The sequence below is a fragment of the Mobula hypostoma genome, chromosome 3 (assembly GCF_963921235.1).
Source record: "Mobula hypostoma chromosome 3, sMobHyp1.1, whole genome shotgun sequence".
NCBI classification, from domain to species: Eukaryota; Metazoa; Chordata; class Chondrichthyes; order Myliobatiformes; family Myliobatidae; genus Mobula; species Mobula hypostoma.
The window spans coordinates 114,326,974-114,343,690 of record NC_086099.1 but is presented as its reverse complement, the minus strand read 5'-3'; the positions used below and the strand labels follow the sequence as shown (position 1 = coordinate 114,343,690).

Here is a 16,717-nt window from a genome sequence, read left to right as displayed (position 1 = left end):
TTGAGCAACACACACAAAATGCTGGAGTCACTCTCTCAGAGGACCTGTCCTGGACCCATCATATAAATATAATTGCAAAGAAAGCACGACAGCACCTCTACCATCGAAATTTACAACTCCTCCCTTGGAGGGTCAGACACCCTGAGCCAATAGGCTGGTCCTGGACTTATTTCCTGGCATAATTTACATATTACTATTTTTTTTATGGTTTTATATTGCTATATTTATACTCTATTCTTGGTTGGTGCAACTGAACAAAACCCAATTTCCCTCGGGATCAATAAAGTATGACAATGACTATGACTGTGACTTCCTCAGGAGTCTGCGGAGATTTGGCATGTCATCGAAAGCCTTGGCAAACTGTGTGGTGGAAAGTGTGCTGACTGGCTGGATCACAGCCTGGTATGGGAACACCAATGCCTTTGAGTGGAAAATCCGACAAAAGGCAGTGGATTCAGCCAGTACATCACAGATAAAACCCTCCCAACCATTCAGCACATCAACATGAAACATTGCCGTAGACAAGCAGAATCCATCATCAAAGATCCTCACCACCCAGACCATACTCTTTTCTCACTGCTGCCGCGAGGTAGAAGATATAGGAGCCTCAGGACTCTCACTGCCAGATTCAAGAACAGATACTGCCCCTCAACCATCAGACTCTTGAAGAAAAGGACTCATTTAAGGACTCTTTTATCTTGTTATTACTATTGATTTATATCTGCATCTGAACAGTTTACAGTTACTGTTCTATAGATGTCCTAAGTGTGTTGGCAGAAAAGAATCTCTGTTGTATGTGGCGGCGTGTATGTACTCTGATAATAAATTTTACTTTGAGCTTTGGCACTTCAGCAGGCCAGATGCTTTGCCCCAAGGTTCTGCTTTTCTCCCTCCATGGATGCTGCCTGACTTGCTGCGTTCTCCGGCTTTTTTTTGTGCGTTGCATACCGACATATTATGTGGCTGTAGGCACTTTGATATCCGCGAAAGCGCTTTTTTCCCTGAGAGATTGGAGCGCCTTATTGTTTGTGAAAAAGGATTACAGAAACCCTTTCTTCTGTTTTTGTGTAATTGGTGACATACAAAAGAAGAATAAAATCACATTTTAGCAGAGTTCTGGTCCCGTCAACGCACTTCCTATCGATAAAATTAAATCGGGGAGATGTAAACAGGAGGTGACATCATTACAAGTGATCTCCACTCCAAACACTTTCAAAAATCATACCACCACACAAAATATTAGCAAGGAGTAAAGATAACAAATATGAAGCGAAAATAACCAGAGTAATCCTATGTATCGTTCATGAAAACTTCGAAGGTTTGGAATTTGTACTGATAAAGTTGGTTGATGATTGACGGGCAAAAGGAAGGCAAAATGGCGCTGTTCAAATCGGATTGGTTGACGCACCGGCGCCAGTACAGGAAGTGACGATTTACCGCGGACGGTTGGAGTTGCTATCACTGAACTTTTAATAGAATTACTTGGTTTTAAAACCTTTTGCGTCGCTGATGCAGATCTGCGAGAAAAAGAGGAAAAAGCTGCATTAAGGCCTAGAGCAGGAGAAGAAGGAGACTTCCACGGGAAAGTAATTTTCGTTGTTGACAGTTAATGTGCTTTACCCACTTCGATTCTGTCATGTTCTCATATTCGTAATTCGCATGTGAAAATCGTTGATAGCATTTATTAGAGCGATAAATTTAAATCGAGTCGTAAAAAAATCGACGTAATTCGCGTGGTCGCCATTATGAGGGGCAAATCCACAAGCGGCCGCCATTTTACGGGGCATCTCTCCGGGGCAGTGGCCATCTTAGTGAGGGGCATTGCATTTCCCCGCAGTATATGGTTTCGCACCGGAAACTTTAACTCTTGTTTGTCTTCACACGGATGTTGTCTGACCCGCCGAGTGCTTCTGTTTTCACTGCAAGCCCGGCCTGTTTGCGTTTCAGTTTGTTTTTCACCCACTTCCCCCTTCCCCTTTACGCTCAGAGCGGGCCGGCGTTTGGAGGGACAATCTGTCAATCACAGTGATTGGCAGGAGACGGTGGAAGGGAAGGGGCGGGGCCTGTTGTCGCCTGCAACAAAGATGGCGGCGGAGGGCCAAGCCAACAACAACAACAAGCGGAGCAGCTTGAATCTCCGGCCTGGGGCCTAGGGCGAGAGGGGCTAAAGGCCCCAGAAACCACTCAGGCTACAGATAAAAACCGAGTTATATCCTTACAGAAGTCCGGGAACGGAGGGAGGCTTGGGGCAGGGGTGGAAGGTATGTTGTGGTGGGGTGATGTCTCTGTGTTTAGCCGGGTGCATCAGGCCAGGCTATGGGTCGAGGGTGTCACGTCGTGCCCGCAGGATGACTTCCTTCCGGCTGCCCGTTCAATTTCCTGCTCTGGGGGTCTTGGGTGTTGGATAGTGGTTGGCAGGGCAACGGGTTTGGCTGGCAAGACCCTCCCATTTGCCGTGAGCGCTGCCTCACACTCCATTCAACCCACTTCCTCTGCTCGCAGGTGGGTCGGGGGCTGTCGGTGGGCCCACTTGACCTGCTGTAGTTAGCCGGCCTGGGTCACTGCCACCTGCTTCTTGCCTGAAGGAACTGTGCCTGGCAGGTTGGCTGTGGAGTAGCAACTGGGCCCTCGGACAGCTTGGCTTCCTGTCCTGGGAATGCCAGTCCTGCCGCTGCCTGGTCAGGGGGTTGACAGTCGCCCCTTGGAGGGGTTAGCAAGCTTGCCACCTGTCAGTCATACCACGTCCCGATGGTGTGGCTGTGGATGTTGGAGGCTGGTGGGTTAGTGATCTGCCACAGACTCTTCCCGTATGGAGGAAATTCCCCCCTCCTCTCCCAGTGGGGGCAGCAGTGCTTACTAGTCAGCTACCGTCTTGGTCCCTTGTTGCCCTTGGGTCTACGCTGGAGGGACTATTGGGAGAGGCCCTGTGTAACGGCACCCACTTGCACAAAATAATCTGCAGATGCTGGGGTCAAAACAACACTCACAACATGCTGGAGGAACTCAGCAGGTCGGGCAGCATCCATGGAAAAGATCGGTCGACGTTTTGGGCCAGATGTTCGGTCCTGACGAAGGGTTCCGGACGGAAACGTCGACCGATCTTTTCCACGGATGCTGCCCGACCTGCTGAGTTCCTCCAGCGTGTTGTGAGTGTTACCCACTTGCGGGGGATATGGTTAGATTGCCATTGGAGTATTGTGAGCAGTTTTGTGCCCTTTATCTAAGGAAAGGTGAGCTGATGTTGGAGAGAGTCCTGAAGAGGTTGTAGACAAGTCCAGGCCATACCGTCTTCTTGCAGCTCCCATTGGGTAGCAGTTACAGAAGCCTCAAGTTCCACATCACTAGACTCAGAAACAGTACTTCCCTTCAACCATTCGATCTTGAACCAACTGGCACAACCCAGAGAAGGATGTAATGCTGAGGCACTGGTCAGACTGCACTTGGAGTATTGTGAGCAGTTTTGGGCTCCTTGTCTGAGAAAGGATGTACTGGCACTGGAGAGGGTTCAAAGGAGGTTCACGTAAATGCTTCCAGCAATGAAAGAGTTAACATATGGGCAAGTGCTCGCTGGAGTTTAGAAGAACAAGGGGGGATCTCAGTGAAACCTACTGAATATTGAAAGGCCTAGGCGGAGTGGATGTGGAGAGGATGTTTCCTATAGTGGGGAGTCTAGGACCAGAGGACACAGATAGAGTAGATGTGGAGAGGATGTTTCCTATAGTGGGGGAGTCTAGGACCAGAGGACACAGATAGAGTGGATGTGGAGAGGATGTTTCCTATAGTGGGGAGTCTAGGACCAGAGGACACAGATAGAGTGGATGTGGAGAGGATATTTCCTATAGTGGGGAGTCTAGGACCACAGGACACAGATAGACTGGATGTGGAGAGGATGTTTCCTGTAGTGGGGGAGTCTTGGACCAGAGGACACAGATAAAGTAGATGTGGAGAGGATGTTTCCTATAGTGGGGGAGTCTTGGACCAGAGGGCACGGCCTCAGAATAGAGGGATGTCCCTTTAGAACAGAGATGAGATAGTACTTTACCCAGAGGGTAGTGAAACTGGAATTCATTGTCATAGACCGCCTTAGAGGCTAAGCCATTGGATGTAGTCAGGGTGTCGAAGGTAACGGAGAAGGCAGGAGAATGGGGTTGAGAAGGATAATAAATCAGCCGTGAAGGAATGGGGAGTAGACGACAGGCTGAACGGCCTAATTCTCTAATTCTGCTGCTATTTCTTATGTTCTTACGGTGTGTGGGACTGAGAATAACCTCTGGAAAGAGGCTGAAACAGTGAGGGGGGGGCATGGGACTCGTAAATAGATCCAGCAAGAAGAAAACAAGGGAGGGATGGGGGGCAGGCTGGACTCGAACTGGGTGTGGAAACAGTTTATGAGCCAGTTTGAGTTCCTGAGACGTGCAGTTTCAGCACCAGGGTGAAACGGGAAAGGCTGGGATGGTTCACCCTCGGAGAGTGGACAAGATGATGCTGTGGTGGGACAGGGGGAAGCTGCTCCCATTGGGGTGGGGGTGAGGGTGAGGGTGGGGGTTCTGGGAAGAACCCGGAGTTGTACAATCCATCCATTCTGACCGCGATGCCTAACCTGTGCTAACTCCATCTGCCCGCGATTATCTCATGTCTTTCGAAACCTTTCCCATCCATCTTGTTGTTGAGTGTTGTCGAGTCGCTGTTGACTCAGTGTATTAGTCCGTAGAGTTTTCAAGTGGATGACCAGGCCTGTCTTCCACACTGATACTGCTGCTGCCCAGGTTGGGACCCAGCCGGATTCGAACTCAGGACCATCTGCCCTGAAGTCCAGTGCTGACGCCACTACACCACCAGCCAGCCCTCTCGTCCGTGTATCTGTCCAAAAGTAATAGTACTTCACCATGTACCCTCACCTCTGTGTGGAAAACCTTTCCTCTCTGCTCCACTTTAAATCTTTTCTCCTCTCAGCTTGAATCTCTTGCCCTTCTAGTTTTAGACACCCCACCCTGGGAAAAAGGAATGTGAGTTTTCACCGCCTTACCCATTCCCTTCATGACTAGTTAGACTCAGTGTGGATCAGACCCTTACCCGTTCCCCTCATGACTAGTTAGACTCAGTGTGGATCAGACCCTTACCCATTCCCTTCATGACTAGTTAGACTCAGTGTGGATCAGACCCTTACCCATTCCCCTCATGACTAGTTAGACTCAGTGTGGATCAGACCCTTACCCATTCCCTTCATGACTAGTTACACTCAGTGTGGAACAGACCCTTACCGATTCCCCTCATGACTAGTTAGACTCAGTGTGGATCAGACCCTTACTCATTCCCTTCATGACTAGTTACACTCAGTGTGGATCAGACCCTTACCCATTCCCTTCATGACTAGTTAGACTCAGTGTGGATCAGACCCTTACCCATTCCCCTCATGACTAGTTAGACTCAGTGTGGATCAGACCCTTACCCATTCCCTTCATGACTAGTTAGACTCAGTGTGGATCAGACCCTTACCCATTCCCCTCATGACTAGTTAGACTCAGTGTGGATCAGACCCTTACCCATTCCCCTCATGACTAGTTAGACTCAGTGTGGATCAGACCCTTACTCATTCCCTTCATGACAAGTTACACTCAGTGTGGAACAGACCCTTACCCGTTCCCTTCATGACTAGTTAGACTCAGTGTGGATCAGACCCTTACCCATTCCCCTCATGACCAGTTAGACTCAGTGTGGATCAGGCCCTTACCCATTCCCTTCATGACTAGTTAGACTCAGTGTGGATCAGACCCTTACCCATTCCCCTCATGACTAGTTAGACTCAGTGTGGATCAGACCCTTACTCATTCCCTTCATGACAAGTTACACTCAGTGTGGAACAGACCCTTACCCGTTCCCTTCATGACTAGTTAGACTCAGTGTGGATCAGACCCTTACCCATTCCCCTCATGACCAGTTAGACTCAGTGTGGATCAGACCCTTACCCATTCCCCTCATGACTAGTTAGACTCAGTGTGGATCAGACCCTTACTCATTCCCTTCATGACAAGTTACACTCAGTGTGGAACAGACCCTTACCCGTTCCCTTCATGACTAGTTAGACTCAGTGTGGATCAGACCCTTACCCATTCCCCTCATGACCAGTTAGACTCAGTGTGGATCAGACCCTTACCCATTCCCCTCATGACTAGTTAGACTCAGTGTGGATCAGACCCTTACTCATTCCCTTCATGACTAGTTACACTCAGTGTGGATCAGACCCTTACCCATTCCCCTCATGACCAGTTAGACTCAGTGTGGATCAGACCCTTACCCATTCCCCTCATGACTAGTTAGACTCAGTGTGGATCAGACCCTTACTCATTCCCTTCATGACTAGCTACACTCAGTGTGGAACAGACCCTTACCCATTCCCTTCATGACTAGTTAGACTCAGTGTGGATCAGACCCTTACCCATTCCCTTCATGACTAGTTAGACTCAGTGTGGATCAGACCCTTACCCATTCCCTTCATGACTAGTTAGACTCAGTGTGGATCAGACCCTTACCCATTCCCCTCATGACTAGTTAGACTCAGTGTGGATCAGACCCTTACTCATTCCCTTCATGACTAGTTACACTCAGTGTGGATCAGACCCTTACCCATTCCCTTTATGACTAGTTAGACTCAGTGTGGATCAGACCCTTACCCATTCCCCTCATGACTAGTTACACTCAGTGTGGAACAGACCCTTACCCATTCCCTTCATGACTAGTTAGACTCAGTGTGGATCAGATCCTTACCCATTCCCTTCATGACCAGTTAGACTCAGTGTGGATCAGACCCTTACCCATTCCCTTCATGACTAGTTAGACTCAGTGTGGATCAGGCCCTTACCCATTCCCTTCATGACTAGTTAGACTCAGTGTGGATCAGACTCTTACCCATTCCCCTCATGACTAGTTAGACTCAGTGTGGATCAGACCCTTACCCATTCCCCTCATGACTAGTTAGACTCAGTGTGGATCAGACCCTTACCCATTTCTCTCATGACTAGTTAGACTCAGTGTGGAACAGACCCTTACCCATTCCCCTCATGACTGGTTAGACTCAGTGTGGATCAGACCCTTACCCATTCCCTTCATGACTAGTTAGACTCAGTGTGCATCAGACCCTTACCCATTCCCCTCATGACTCGTTAGACTCAGTGTGGATCAGGCCCTTACCCATTCCCTTCATGACTAGTTAGACTCAGTGTGGATCAGGCCCTTACCCATTCCCCTCATGACTAGTTAGACTCAGTGTGGATCAGACCCTTACCCATTCCCCTCATGACTAGTTAGACTCAGTGTGGATCAGGCCCTTACCCATTTCTCTCATGACTAGTTAGACTCAGTGTGGATCAGACCCTTACCCATTCCTCTCACAACACACATCAAAATTGCTGGTGAACGCAGCAGGCCAGGCAGCATCTCTAGGAAGAGGTGCAGTCGACGCTTCAGGTTGAGACCCTTCGTCAGGACTAACCTTCGTTAGTCCTGATGAAGGGTCTCGGCCTGAAACGTCGACTGCACCTCTTCCTAGACTGCACTTCTTCCTAGAGATGCTGCCTGGCCTGCTGCGTTCACCAGCAAATTTTATGTGTGTTGCTTGAATTTCCAGAATCTGCAGAATTCCTGTTGTTTGCCCATAGTGTGGAACAGGCCCTTCCATTCCTCTGAGCCGCACCATCCAGCAACGCACCTATTTAACCTGCACCTAATCACAGCATGGTTTAAATGACCAATTGGCCTACTAACCGATACAGCTTTGTTTATCTAAGAGTCTCTCAAATGTCCGGAATGTATCAGCCTCTACCACCACCCCTCACAGCACGTTTCATCGCACTCACCACTCTCTGTGTATAAAAAAAGCTATCTGACTATCCCTATACTTTCCTCCATCACCTTAAAATCGTGCCCCCTCCTACTAGGCATTTCTGCCCTGAGAAAAACCTCTTCTGACTATACACTTGATCTATGCCTCTTATCATCTTGTACACCTCCAACAAGTCGTTTCTCTTCACCCTTTCCAAAGAGAAAAGCCTAAGCTACCTTTCCTGGTAAGACATGCTCTCTAATCCAGGCAGCATCCTGGTAAATCTGCTCTGTGCCCTCTCTAAAGGTTGCATATCTCTCCTAGAATGAGGTGACCAGAACTGAGCACCATGCTCCGAGTGTGGTCTAACCAGGGTTTTATAGAGCTACATCACCTCATGGCTCTTGAACTCAATCCCCCAACTGGTGAAGACTAAAAGGCCAACATAACATACCATACCATCCAATTTCTCAACAATCCCATTCTCTAGGTGAGGAGGGGGTGGGAGCACGGTCTAGTAGTTGAGGAGGGGTGGGGGCCTGGTCTAGTAGGAGGGGTGGGGGCCTGGTCTAGTAGTTGAGGAGGGGGTGGGGGCACCGTCTAGTAGTTGAGGAGGGGTGGGGGCCGGGTCTAGTAGTTGAGGAGGGGTGGGGGCCGGGTCTAGTAGTTGAGGAGGGGTGGGGGCACGGTCTAGTAGTGGAGGAGGGGTGGGAGCACGGTCTAGTAGTGGAGGAGGGGTGGGAGCACGGTCTAGTAGTTGAGGAGGGGTGGGGGCCTGGTCTAGTAGTTGAGGAGGGGGTGGGGGCACGGTCTAGTAGTGGAGGAGGGGGTGGGAGCACGGTCTAGTAGTTGAGGAGGGGTGGGGGCACGGTCCAGTAGGTGAGGAGGGAGTGGGAGCACGGTCTAGTAGTTGAGGAGGGGTGGGGGCACGGTCTAGTAGTTGAGGAGGGGGTGGGGGCCTGGTCTAGTAGTTGAGGAGGGGGTGGGGGCACCGTCTAGTAGTTGAGGAGGGGTGGGGGCCGGGTCTAGTAGTTGAGGAGGGGGTGGGGGCACGGTCTAGTAGTGGAGGAGGGGGTGGGGGCACGGTCCAGTAGGTGAGGAGGGAGTGGGAGCATGGTCTCGTAGTTGAGGAGGGGTGGGGACACGGTCTAGTAGTTGAGGAGGGGTGGGGGCCTGGTCTAGTAGTTGAGGAGGGGGTGGGGGCACGGTCTAGTAGTGGAGGAGGGGTGGGGGCACGATCTAGTAGTTGAGGAGGGGTGGGGGCACGATCTAGTAGTTGAGGGGTGGGGGCACGGTCTAGTAGTGGAGGAGGGGTGGGGGCACGATCTGGTAGTTGAGGAGGGGGGTGCAGTGATGGTTGAGAACTTGCTGCATGTTGGAGCAGAGTCGATTGGTGCCCCCTCCCCGCAATAGGGGGCATCTGGGCAGTTAGCAGAGTGTGTGTCTTCGCCCTGATGGTAGCAGTGAGAAGAGAGCACATCCTGGCTGATGGGGTCCTTAATGATGGATGCTGCTTTTTTGATGATGTCCTCACTGCTGGGGCTATGATGGACGTTGGGATATAAACAGAAGATAGGATAAAATGGACTTGACCTTGTTGTGAGTTTGCACCTGCTGTCTGTCTGCACTGCACTGCACTTTCTCTGTAACTGTAGGAGTTTATCGTCCATTCTGCTCCTGACTTCCCTCACTGTGGTAATGTGTGGACAGATGGCACGCAAAACAGGTTTTCACCGTCCCTTGGAACGTGACTTTAATATAGAAGTTTAAGTGTATGCTACCAGGAAGAGAGATGGTTATTCTCCAAATAGAGTACTGTGTTCAGTCGGATCACTCCTTCGCAGTAGGCATCACGGTAGTGTTGGGGTTACCAGTGAGCTGGGCTCAATTGCTGCTGTTGTCAGTAAGGAGCTTGTACTTTCTCCACGTGACAGTGGGTGTCCTCTCACCTTCCAATGACGGATGTGTTTGGCTTAGTAAGATGTGGACACTGGATATATGGCAGCACCTCTGGGTTGTCTCCAGTATATCCTCGGATTGTTGGTTGTTGACACAAGCAACACATTGCGTGGTTTCCATTACGTGTGACAAATAAAGCTCATGTTTGATTTAGAGACGGTGCAGAGGAGATTAACCTGGATGCTGCCTGGATTACAGAGCACTTTCCATGAGGAAAGGTTGAATGAGCTGGGGGATTTTCTCTTTGGAGTGAAGGACAAGAAGTGATTTATAGAGGGGTATAAGACAATAAGGGGCAAAGATCAAGTGGATGGTTGACTTTCCACTGTGGAAATGGCTAAAAGGCAGACATAATTTTAAGGTGGAAAGTTACTTAGAGGGATGTCGGAGGTAGGCTTTTTTTTACACAGTGGTGGGTGTGTGCAGTGTGGTGCTAGAAAGATTTTATTAGGGAGATGCAAGAGACGTTGATGATAGGAGGGCCATGTGGGACGTGGGCTAGGTTGAAATGTCCGGTCAACCTTGTGAGTCAATGTTCTGTGTTCTAATCACGGTCAGTCCAACAAATTCGGCCCATGCAATGTGCCCCTCTGCCTATCCGGCTATCATTTTAATTCCGATCCCCATTCCTGATCTGACGTGTTGGTCAAAGGCCATGGTGAGGCCACTCTCAGGCTGGAGAGTAACAGCTTATATTCCATCTGGGTACTCTCCAACCTGATGGCACAACCATTCATTTCTCCTTCCAGTATTTTTGTCTCTTTCTTTTCCTCTGCCCTTCCCTCTTCTCTTCCCCGCTCTAGCCTCTTGTGGCTCCTCACCTGCGTATCATCAACCCCTGGTGGCACTCCTTCCTCCCTTTCCCCGATGATACACTCTCCTCTCCTTTCATGTTCCTTCTCCAGCCCTTTACTTTTCCCACTCACCTGGCTTCACCAATCACCTTCGAGCTATCCTCCTTCCTTTCCCCACCCCCCTCCTTTTTACTATGGTGTCTTCCCCCTTCCTTTCCAGTCCTGAAGAAGGGTCTCGGGCCAGATTGTCGACTGTTTATTCATTTCCATAGATGCTGCCTGACCTGCTGTTCCTCCAGCATTTTGTATGTGTTGCTCTGGATGCAGAATCTCTGCTGGAGAGTCTCGTCCGCACCCTGTCTCTTTGCTGTAGTGTGGTGAAGTCCATGTGATCTAACCAGTGTTGTAAAGGCTGACCAGGGTTGTCTCCCAGTCAGCACCAGGCTGCCAAAGTGTAGACGAGCCTCTGTCCTGAGTGCTAAATTGGAAGAGGTAGACCTGAAATGCCTCCTCTCCAGAAGGCTGTTGAAATCAAAGGGAGGATGACTGAGTAGTTGAAGCCCTGTGATGGTTGGGTTGACCATGGACTTTGTGTCCCAACTGTCTACGTGCTATTCAAGCCTGGGCAACACGATATGGAGAGCAGGCTGCTGTCCATGTAACAGGCTCCCCCTCTCCACACAGCCGATGACTCTAAAGGAACGGCAGAGACCTGTAGTTTTTTTGTGCCAGTGGTGTTGCCAGAGCTGCCAGTCAGCATTGAACTCAGTGTTGGATTGCCTTAGGGTCTCCAGCTCCACACTTCCCTTTGTGGTTTACTCCCAAAGCCCTCCCCATGTTTGGGTATAACTGCAAGGCAGCAGAGGTTTGAGATCAAAGCTTTCTTTCTCCTAGATGAGCTGCCAACCACGGCTGACCAGCTCCATCTGCCCGAAGTGACTGGTTTTAAGCCAGCAGTAACCTGTCTTTGCTCCTTTTGGTGTCGGTAGAAATGGTTCCGCTGGGCCCAGGAGCTGGGCTTGGTTGTCAGAGGCTGCACATGATTAACACCGTAAGATATAGGAGCAAGATAAGACATTTGGCCCATCAAGTCTGCTCCGCCATTTGATCATGATGATTTATTATCCTTCTCAATCTCATTTTCCTGCCTTCCTCCCAGAACCTCTGATGCCCTGACTAATCAAGAACCTGTCAATCTCACATGGTCGATAGGTTCGAGACTAGTGAGGGTTTGTCATCTGTTACTGGGCGCAGTAACATAATAGGGTTGAGAGGGAAACTTGATGGAATGGTAGAGCAAACTCAGTGGGCTGAATTCTTCTGTCTTTATGGCTGTGTGTTAGGGATTATGGACAGGGTTTGGGAAGGTGGTGTTTGGGCAGAATCCGAATACTTTCAGGGATTTTCAAGCTGAGGTGGGTGTTGTTGGCTGATAGATTGCAGAATGTGGAAGCAACAATCATCTTGGAAATGGTGCCAAATGACCTCTTGCCATTCCGGGGGGGGGGAGTGGGCGAGTGGCGTTCCCATTTTTCCATTCCGGGGGGGGGCAGAGTGGCAAGTGGCGTTCCCACTCCTGGGGAGGATGCAGGGTTTGCTCTGTTGACCTCATCCCTCTCATTTCTTGTGCTCAGGATCTGCCCAGTTTGAGGCAGCAGTCAACATGGCAGACAAGAACGAAGAGCTAGATGTGAAGTCAGACCTCAACAGTGGTAAGTGGCGAAGTCTGCAGCTTTTCAGCCTTGCTCGTTACGTCCTGCTGAGGTTCCCTCTGAGCTGGCAGGTCCTACTGCGTGAATACTTTCTGGTTTAGGAAAATAATTGGGATCCTAGTTTTCTCAAATAAAACACTAACATCCGAGATGGGAACAGAACCCTGCCATGCAGTCCTCTTACTTCCTGCCCCTCCTGTGTGAGGGCTGGTTCAGCAGCACCCGTCATCGAGAACTCCGCATCTAGTCCACTACTACGTGGAGCAGGAGCCGGCTCCCACACCACCAGTTCAGAAACCATTTTGGTTCCAGCGCCATTGTGCATAACTTCAGTTCACAACCTACACACTCATTTTCCAGAACTTTACAACTCATGTTCTCAATTTGATTTTCTTTAATTTGCACTGTTCATCATCTTTTGCACAGTGATTCTTTATCAGTCTCTCTGTGTTTAGGTAGCGATTTTAGTAAATGCTATTGTATTTTAGAAGGCACCATGGTAGTGTAGAGGTTAGCACAACACTATTACAGTTTGGAGTTCAGTTCTGTAAGGAGTTTGTACATTCACCGCTGGAAATGCATGGGTTTCCTGTCACAGTCCAAAGACGTACTGGTTAAGAACTCGATCTTAAGTGGGCAGCCTCTTATTCCAGAATGGTGTTCCCTAATTTGGATTCCCCTCTAAGAAGAAACATTTACCCTATCATCATTTCTTCTCCAGCCCTTTACCATTCCCTCCCACCTGACTTTACCTATCACATTCTAGCTCTCCTCCTTCCCCTCCCCACAACTTTTTATTCTGGCATCTTCCCCCTTCCTCCTCAGCCCTGATGAAGGGTCTTGGCCTGAAACTTCGACTCTCTATTCATTCCTATAGGTGTTGCCTGACCTGCTGAGTTTCTCCGGCATTTTATGTGTGTTGCCCATGTGGTTAATTAAGATTGCCACTTGTTATTCTAAACTCCCACCTTTGCTCGGGAATCAACTTTCTCTACCTTGTCTCTGTATATTTAAAAAAAAATAAAACTATTCATTATAGGAAAGATGTAGAAACTTTAAAGAGGGTGTAGAAGTGATTCACCAGGATGCTGCCTGGATTAGAGGGCTCATCTTGTGAGGAGAGGCTGAGTGAGCTAGGGTTTTTCTCTTTGGACTGAAGGAGGCTGAGCAGTGACTGGCTGGAGATACAAGATAATTAGAAACCTAGATAGAGTGGACAGGCTCTCTCCCAGGGCAGAAGTACATAGCAGCATAAATTGAAGGTGATTGAAGGAAAGTATAAGGAGATGTCAGAGGTAGGTTTTTACAGGGTGTTAAATGTGTAGAAAACCCTGCCATATGTGGCGGTAGAAGCAGATATATTACAGACATTTAAGAGACTCTTACATGGATGAAAGGAAAATGGAGGTCTAAGCAGGAGGGAATGGTTATATGACCCACAGCTTCTTTCTCAGACTGAGAGACTAACGAATACCCTGCCACCACCGAGGTCTTGTCATCAGGACAGTCAGCTGCTTACCGCACTGTTGTCTGTTTTCCTGTGCTGTGCACTACATGAATTTTTTTGAATTATTAACCTATTTGTGATCTTACGGTGTAAAGGTGGTAAGGTAGAAGGGCTAAAGTGTGTGTGCTTCAATGCAAGAAGCATCACGAACAAAGGTGATGAACTGAGAGCTTGGATACATACATGGAATTATGATGTAGTGGCCATTACGGAGACTTGGCTGGCACCAGGGCAGAAATGGATTCTCAATATTCCTGGATTTCAGTGCTTTAAAAGGGATGGGGGGGGGGGAGGGGAGGAAGGGTGGCGTTACTGGTCAGGGATACTATTACAGCTACAGAAAGGGTGGGTAATGTAGCAGGATTCTCTTTTGAGTCAGTATGGGTAAAAGTCAGGAACAGGAAGGGAGCAGTTACTCTATTGGGGGTATTCTATAGGCCCCCCGGTAGCAGCAGAGATACAGAAGAGCAGATTGGGAGGCAGATTTTGGAAAGGTGCAAAAATAACAGAGTTGTTATCATGGGTGACTTTAACTTCCCTAATATTGATTGGCACCTGATTAGTTCCAAGGGTTTAGACGGGGCAGAGTTTGTTAAGTGTGTCCAGGATGGATTCCTGTCACAGTATGTTGACAGGCCGACTAGGGGGAATGCTATATGAGATCTCGTATTTGGTAACGAACCGGGTCAGGTCACAGATCTCTCAGTGGGTGAGCATCTGGGGGACAGTGACCATCGCTCCCAGGCCTTTAGCATTATCATGGAAAATGATAAAATCAGAGAGGACAGAGAAATTTTTAATTGGAGAAGGGCAAATTATGAGGCTATAAGGCTAGAACTTGCGGGTGTGAATTGGGATGATGTTTTTGCAGGGAAATGTACTATGGACATGTGGTCAATGTTTAGCGATCTCTTGCAGGATGCTAGGGCAGGATTTGTTCTGGTGAGGAAGATAAAGAATGGTAGGGTGAAGGAACCATGGGTGACAAGTGAGGTGGAAAATCTAGTCAGGTGGAAGAAAGCAGCATACATGAGGTTTAGGAAGCAGGGATCAGATGGGTCTATTGAGAAATATAGGGAAGCAAGAAAGGAGCTTAAGGGGCTGAGAAGAGCAAGAAGGGGGCATGAGAAGGCCTTGGCGAGTAGGGTAAAGGAAAACCCCAAGGCATTCTTCAATTATGTGAAGAACAAAAGGATGACAGGAGTGAAGGTAGGACAGATTAGAGATAAAGGTGGGAAGATGTGCCTGGAGGCTGTGGAAGTGAGCGAGGTCCTCAACGAATACTTCTCTTCGGAATTCACCAATGAGAGGGAACTTGATGGTGAGGACAATATGAGTGAGGTTAATGTTTTGGAGCATGTTGATATTAAGGGAGAGGAGGTGATGAAGTTGTTAAAATACATTAGGACGGATAAGTCCCTGGGGCCTGACAGAATATTCCCCAGGCTGCTCCACAAGGCGAGGGAAGAGATTGCTGAGCCTCTGGCTAGGATCTTTATGTCCTCGTTGTCCACGGGAATGGTACCGGAGGATTGAAGGGAGTTGAATGTTGTCCCCCTGTTCAATAAAGGTAGTAGGGATAGTCCGGGTAATTATAGACCAGTGAGCCTTACGTCTGTGGTGGGAAAGCTGTTGAAAAAGATTCTTAGAGATAGGATCGCTGGGTATTTAGAGAATCATGGTCTGATCAGGGACAGTCAGCATGGCTTTGTGAAGGGCAGATCATGTCTAACAAGCCTGATAGAGTTCTTTGAGGAGGTGACCAGGCATATAGATGAAGGTAGTGCAGTGGATGTGATCTATATGGATTTTAGTAAGGTATTTAACAAGGTTCCACACGGTAGGCTTATTCAGAAAGTCAAAAGGCGTGGGATCCAGGGAAGTTTGGCCAGGTGGATTCAGTATTGGCTTGTCTGCAGAAGGCAGAGGGTCGTGGTGGAGGGAGTACATTCGGATTGGAGGATTGTGACTAGTGGTGTCCCACAGGGATCTGTTCTGGGACTTTTTGTGATTTTTTATTGACGACCTGCATATGGGGTAGAAGGGTGGGTTGGCAAGTTTGCAGATGACACAAAGGTTGGTGGTGTTGTGAACAGTGTAGAGGATTGTCGAAGATTGCAGAGAGACATTGATAGAATGCAGAAGTGGGCTGAGAAGTGGCAGATGGAGTTCAACCCAGAGAAGTGTGAGGTGGTACACTTTGGAAGGACAAACTGCAAGGCAGAGTACAAAGTAAATGGCAGGATACTTGGTAGTGTGGAGGAGCAGAGGGATCTCGGGGTACATGTCCACAGATCCCTGAAAGTTGCCTCACAGGTGGATAGGGTAGTTAAGAAAGCTTATGGGGTGTTAGCTTTCATAAGTCGAGGGATAGAGTTTAAGGGTCACGAGGTAATGATGCGGCTTTATAAAACTCTGGTTAGGCCACACTTGGGAGTACTGTGTCCAGTTCTGGTCGCTTCAGAAGGATGTGGAAGCACTGGAAAGGGTACAGAGGAGATTTACCAGGATGCTGCCTGGTTTAGAGAGTTTGCATTATGATTAGAGATTAAGGGAGCTAGGGCTTTACTCTTTAGAGAGAAGGAGGATGAGAGGAGACATGATAGAGGTATACAAGATACTAAGAGGAATAGATAGCCAGCGCCTCTTCCCCAGGGCACCACTGCTCAAGACTAGAGGACATGGCTTTAAGGTAAGGGCTGGGAAGTTCAAGGGGAATATTAGAGGAAGGTTTTTCACTCAGAGAGTGGTTGGTGTGTGGAATGCACTGCCTGAGTCAGTGGTGGAGGCAGATACACTAGTGAAATTTAAGAGACTACTAGACAGGTATATGGAGGAATTTAAGGTGGGGGATTATATAGGAGGCAGGGTTTGAGGGTTGGCAGAACATTGTGGGCCGAAGGGCCTATACTATGCTGTACTGTTC

At 48.8% G+C, this 16,717-nt stretch overlaps 1 protein-coding gene across 2 annotated transcripts in view; it reads left to right on the top strand.

Annotated features, from left to right (window-relative positions):
* Positions 1-1,433: 1,433 nt before the first annotated feature.
* Positions 1,434-16,717, top strand: part of dcaf8 (DDB1 and CUL4 associated factor 8) — a 74,453-nt gene continuing 59,169 nt past the window's right edge. Inside the window, exons 1-2 of one of the 2 annotated variants that reach the window (XM_063043612.1) lie at positions 1,434-1,586; positions 12,207-12,284. In XM_063043612.1, the coding sequence (XP_062899682.1) occupies positions 12,236-12,284 (49 nt within the window). In that variant the 5' untranslated portion in view covers positions 1,434-1,586; positions 12,207-12,235. Of the gene's footprint in view, positions 1,587-2,037; positions 2,262-12,206; positions 12,285-16,717 lie in introns of those variants that run through there. The other variant, XM_063043613.1, reaches the window with a different exon arrangement.